A 6,000-nucleotide genomic window follows, 5' to 3' on the forward strand; every position below is an offset into this window, starting at 1 on the left:
TGCCTCAGCCATCATCCTAGTACTTCTTTTGCCTCTCTTTTTCTTGGATTGTTTCCTGCATCTCATGTCTCTGGACTCTTTCTTGATTTTCCCTCCCGTTTTGGTGGAACATATCCTCTAATAATTGTTTTCTAAAAAAAAAAAAAAAAAAAAAAAATGCCATGAGAGGTAAAATTTGAGACCTTCATGTATGACGATATGTTGATTCTGTCTTCATATTTGACTGACAGTTTAACTGAATATAGAACCAGGTTGGAAATAATTTTCTTTTAAAAATTTGAAGTTACTGCTATCAAGTAATCTGAAGACATTCTTATTTATGATCCTTTGTGTGTGCTATTTTATTTTCTTCTTGGAAGCAGCCAAACAGTCATGTCCTTCAATTTGAGGACATTTTGTGCTATTTCACTATTAACTTATTGTTTGGATGTTGGGCCTTCTAGGTTTATCTTACAATTTTCATAATTTTCCTCGCTTATTACTCATTTTTTAAATCTTCTTGTTCTACTTGCTGGGTTATTTCTTAGAGTTCTTAATTTATTATCCTTCCAGATAATTTTTTACTTATGACCGAGCAAAATGAAATGCAAGCACTAACACATTTTTTACCCTTTCGACACTAACAGCAGATTGCCGTATCCGTCTACATCTTTTTGGGGGACAAGGAGAAAACAGTTATTGTTCTTGGAAAATAAATTGTTCAGTCACTCTAGACTATGACAAAAGTTTGAAATTAAGCGAGATAGGAGTTTATGGAAGTGAAACTAGTTAAATTGGCTCTCAGCCTTTTTCAACAAAGTGTAGCCACATTTCTAAGTGGTGGCAGGTTCTTTATCAGCAGTGCCCTTTTTAACCATTTCACTGTCTGCTTATTGCTGTAATCAAATTGATTGGTTCTTAAATAGATCAGATGTAAACTTTTCTAATTCTCCTTTGCAAGGCATCCTAAAGTTCTAATATATTTTTTAAAATTGCATTCTTTGAGGGGTGCCTGGGTGGCTCAGTCTCAGTGTGTTAAACGTCCACCTTCAACTCAAGTCATGATCTCATAGTTCCATGAGTTCGAGCCCCACATTGGACTTTATGCAGTCAGGACAGAGCCTGCTTTGGATCCTTTGTCTCCCTATATCTGCCCCTCGCCTCTCATGTTCTTTCTCTCTCCCTCTCTCAAAAATAAAAACCATTTTTTAAAAAATTGCATTCTTTGAAAACTTGATAGTTTTCAAGGCTGGTAAGACATTAGCTACTAATGAAATTACAAAGTTTTTTTTTTTTTTTTTTAGCTGTAGAGCTATAAAACATGCACGTTTTCCTTGAAGAAAAATAGTTAACAAAAAAAAAAAATGAAATCAGAATGGGAAACTATTAGTAGGCAGCCAAAACAAACACTTCTTTTGCCCCAGATTAACAAAAGAGAACCCTGCTCTTGCTTTTTTCACATAACACATAACAGACTTATCTGGGTGAACTTTCCATATCAGGATATAAAAGAACTTCCTCCATAGAATTCCAGCGTATGATACACTTCAATTTATAACTAACCCTATTGACGCATTTAAAAAAATTTTAATGTTTATTAATTTGGGAGGGAGGGAGAAAGAGGGAATCCGAAGCAGGCTCCAGGCTCTCAGCTGTCAGCACAGAGCCCCACACGAGGCTTGAACTCACAAACCACAAGATCCTGACCTGAGCCGAAGTCGGAGGCTTAACGGACTGAGCCACCCAGGCGCCCTCCCCACACCCCATTGGTGCATTTTAAACTTGTTTCCAGCCTTTTGCAGTTAAAACAATTGTATGTGACTTTCTACACAAAATATTTCATATACATGTGTATTTTTTTTTTTTAGTTTATTTGGTTTTGAGAGAAAGCGCAAGTAGGAGAGGGGCAAAGAGAGAGAGGGAGACATAGAATCTGAGGCAGGCTCCAGGCTCTGAGCTGTCAGCACAGAGCCCGAAGCAGGGCTCGAAACCATGAACCAGGAGATCATGACTTGAGCCAAAGTCAGACACTTAACTGACTAAGCCACCCAGGCACCCCCTTATACGTATTTCTGTATAGAATGTACATTTACAGTTTATCAAATTTACTCAGTAAAATGCAAATAAGTTGGTAGTTTCTTAACATGGTATGTATGGCTGATACCAAAAGCTAGCTTTATACTTAAGAAAATATTAGCAGTGTTCCTACCAGAGTTGGGGACAAGGTAGGATACCACTATGATTGCTGTAATTTAACCATTGTTCCTGGGTATTAGCCAATCCAGTTAGGTGAGATAAAGAAATTAAAGCTATAAAAATTAGAAGATGTAAAAGCTATCACTCCTGCTGATGATTTTTAAAACTTTTATTAATCATGTTTATGGAAGATCTGTCCTTTGTTTTTTGCATAGAGGATAATTCTTGAATTCTCTCTCCTTAGAATTTTTTAACATGATGAATTATATTAATAGTTTAAGTCCAGAATCTGTCAAATTGTTTACAGGGTGCACCTGTGGATTACAGGTCTTTTTACTTCCAATATTTCACATTTTATATTTTTATTCTTTTCAGTAAACATTTTTTTTTTTTTACTGTATAGGAGTTTGTTTATGGTATAGATATAGAGATAAAATTGAAATTATGTAGGTGAGTGTTTCAGATAGACTATTTCTTAAAAAGTTATTTTAAATGTTACCCATTGGGAACTGAAATGTCTGTACATTATGATATATAATCTGTAATCCCTAAGCATAATTAACACTTTCCTCGATAACTTGTTATCTTTGTGAATATCAGACTGGTGTCTTTTTATAAGGTAATAATGTCTTCTGTCTCCTCTCATCTAACTTGTTTGGCTTGAAACCAAATAAATAAGAATGATATTAGTAATAGCAGCTAATAGCAGTTACTGAACACTAACTACATACTAACCACTGTGCCCAGTGCTTTTTATGTTTTATTTTCAATTTAATTTTCAAAATAGTTCAGTGAAGTGTAAGTACTGTCAATACCAATTTTACAGATAATGAAAATGAGGCATAGAGATACTAAATCACTTGCCCACAGTCATGTACCTAAAAAATGGTGGCCTTGGAATTTGAAGTCAGGCAGACTACAATCAAATACATTCTTAACAATTTAGCCATATTACCTCTTGCTTATCAAACTTAAGACTTGTGTGTTATTAAGCTGAGAAGACAGCAGAAAGATGCTCACATAAATATATGTTACAAAGAAGTTTGATTTAATTCCCAGACTTTCTGATAACTCTTTCTAGCTGCTCAGAGACCTTTGTTGATTAACATTACAGTGGTTCAGTTATATTTTGGCAAAGTGTTACTGCCAGATGTCTGGGTTCTTTAGACATGAAGCTACGTAGCTGTGAAGTAGGAGTTATTTCTATTGTATTTGAGGTCTGAAGGGTTTAAACTAAATTCATTGTTTACAGCAGCCTTTTAACCTGTGGGACATACATACTAACTTCATGGTGTCGGTTCAAAATGAACACAGACCTGAGAACATGTAATTATCTGGGTAGAATGTGTAGAGCTTTAATACGATTTTCAAAGGGATCCATTACGCATAAAAGACCAAACACCTGAATTACCTCATCTTTTCTTTTGGTTAGAGAAAGGTAGCCCTAAATTTTTTAGTTATTAGTTGTATGACCCATTTCATGTGTTCTTTATCATCAAAAGCAGAATGAAAACAGTGGTGTGCACATAGTGATGAAATACATGAAGAACAGAGGCGAAAAGGAGGCTACTTGTCACTATTTTATAGTTTAAACATAGAGATGAACTAGTTCATCTCCAAGGTCCTTCCAGCTCACTCCTTCCAGTATCTTGATGATTTGTGAGTCCTACTTTTTGGAGATAATACTTTTCCACAGTGAAATTTTGCTGAATTGAATTGTGAGGTGTCATTAAAAATCCAAGGGCTGAATAAAAAAGTTGAGGGCAATAACTTAAGAGTGCCACCAACTAGTACCAAGTGTTCATAATTTTCAAGCAGTTACTGTATCAAATTTATGTTTGAGATATATATGATTAGAAAAGTTGTGATGTCTTTAAAAGCAACTGCACTAATCAGCTTTTTTTCCCTTAAGTTATGTATTTTAAAAAAAGTCTTTTTATTCTTCAATAGGGCAGTTTGGTTGGTTTAGTGGATTATCCAGATGATGAAGAGGAAGATGAAGAAGAAGAAACATCTCCCAGGAAAAGACCTCGTCTTGGCTCATAAAATACTTACTGGGGACCCTGAAACGTGTGGTCTTACTAAAATGCTGCATCTGTTCAATGAGCTGAAAATCTGAATCAGAAAGCTTTCTCACTTGAACTTATAAATATACAAGGAGTAGCAAAAGATACTCAGTATATCAGCTAGGAGAGTTTAGTTCTGTAAAAAGAAAAACAAAAAAAAGGCTTCCCAGGAACTTGATTGCTTGCTAGTAATTAAGGGGTTTGCCTTTCAGGCTGTCAAATAAAGGTTGGTGACCTGAACCTGGGAGATAGCCTCTCAGTGAGGAAACTCTCAGGTTTGGGAATGGCTTGGGGAGGGACAAGGTTGATAAAATATTAAATGCAGGGTTGCTCCGGGGGGGGGGTATCCGATCTAGAAACAATTGCAGAACTTTAGTTACAAACCCAATAACATTACTTGTATAATGGTGCTGGCCATGTTGTTCTTTTAATCAGTTGCCTCTTTTTAAAAAATTTTTTATGGAAAACAAATTCAACTATCATAAAAGTGAAGTTATGCTGTTGGGACCATTTTTTGAAGTTTTAACAAATTCAGCCTTATAGGTAGTTGGAAGGGAAGTACACTCTGTGTTACAGTACATGTTGAGTTTTCTACACCATGAATTTTCAGTATGTATTTTGATGAAAACAAGCTGGATTCAAAATGGAGAGTTTTGTCAGTAGAACTTTAAAATCAGCACTTTTAGAGATAACTGATGCCAAGTATCAGTACAGTATTTCGAAATGATTTTTTCTAGAAACTTGGGAGTGGGTTGAACAGAATGTTTCCTACTGTCTCCCTCCCAGTCACTCTTTGGTGGAGGATACTTTGAAGTCACTTTCTGTTTTGTTAAGTTGTCTCTGTCCAGAGCTGCAGGCTAGTTTTAAAGTGTAATTTATAAAGACTCCCATACAAAGAATAGTGCTGAATTAAGTGGCATATCTAGAGGCCATTTTGATCCAAGAAGTTACTTCAGTATCAAAGTCAGTATGCAGCACATGAAGTTTTTCCATAAACAAGGGTGTAATATTAAAGCTGCTTTTTTTTTTTTAAAGAATAAAAGCACATTCCATGTACGTAAATGAACTTAAAATAGTAAGTTGAGGCAAACAGTTAAGAAGTTTTATTTTTAGAACAGCAAGTTAACTGTAAATATTTTAATGTTAGTTTTGCTCATCTATGATCTGAGATCATGCTGAAGTGAGAAAAACGTCCCCCAAACTACAATTTAATGCATTGGGAAGAAAAGTGAAAAATAGTAATTCCAGCTACAATCTTCAGATCACCCTTGTAATGTGTTATGGGTCCATTTTTCCTGGAATAGCTTAAACTGAAGCAGTTTCCCCTGTTTTGGAGATTTTGTAGTTAATTTTAATTTTGGCTATTGTTTGGAAAAGATGGGCTGTCTGTGTAGATATGAAGTATAGTTTTTCCATAAAACAGATGTTTATTTTGTATTAAAAAATACCACTGTACTTGTTTTACACCATTTGTATACATGTGGTGATATTAATGCTGACCTGTAAAATTCAGGAATTAAAATGTGACCCTGTAATTCTATGATTGTTGCTTTTGTTTGGTTTGTTGTAAATATAAGTTAACTCCATTTTGAGATATGTCCATTTTATAGTATCTTTTAAAAGTCAATAAATTATCCATAGATATTTATTATAAACCACTAAGTCAAACACCAATCTGAATGAAATAATTCTAACAAAGGTTGACTGCACTTTAAGTATTACTGATTCTACTTACAGAAGGTGTGCCTTGGGCAAATGA

General features: G+C 34.9%; 1 protein-coding gene across 5 annotated transcripts in view; it reads left to right on the forward strand.

The window, feature by feature from the left end:
- PPP4R3B (protein phosphatase 4 regulatory subunit 3B) overlaps positions 1–5,781 on the forward strand; it is a 64,854-nt gene extending 59,073 nt beyond the window's left edge. For all 5 annotated transcript variants that reach the window (XM_058684053.1, XM_058684055.1, XM_058684054.1 and 2 more), the window contains one exon: positions 4,126–5,781. In XM_058684053.1, coding sequence (XP_058540036.1) covers positions 4,126–4,221 — 96 coding nt within the window. In that variant the 3' untranslated portion in view covers positions 4,222–5,781. The remainder of the gene's footprint in view (positions 1–4,125) is intronic.
- The last annotated feature ends 219 nt before the right edge of the window (positions 5,782–6,000 follow it).

Source organism: Neofelis nebulosa, chromosome 9, assembly GCF_028018385.1.
Source record: "Neofelis nebulosa isolate mNeoNeb1 chromosome 9, mNeoNeb1.pri, whole genome shotgun sequence".
In the NCBI taxonomy this organism is placed as follows: Eukaryota; Metazoa; Chordata; class Mammalia; order Carnivora; family Felidae; genus Neofelis; species Neofelis nebulosa.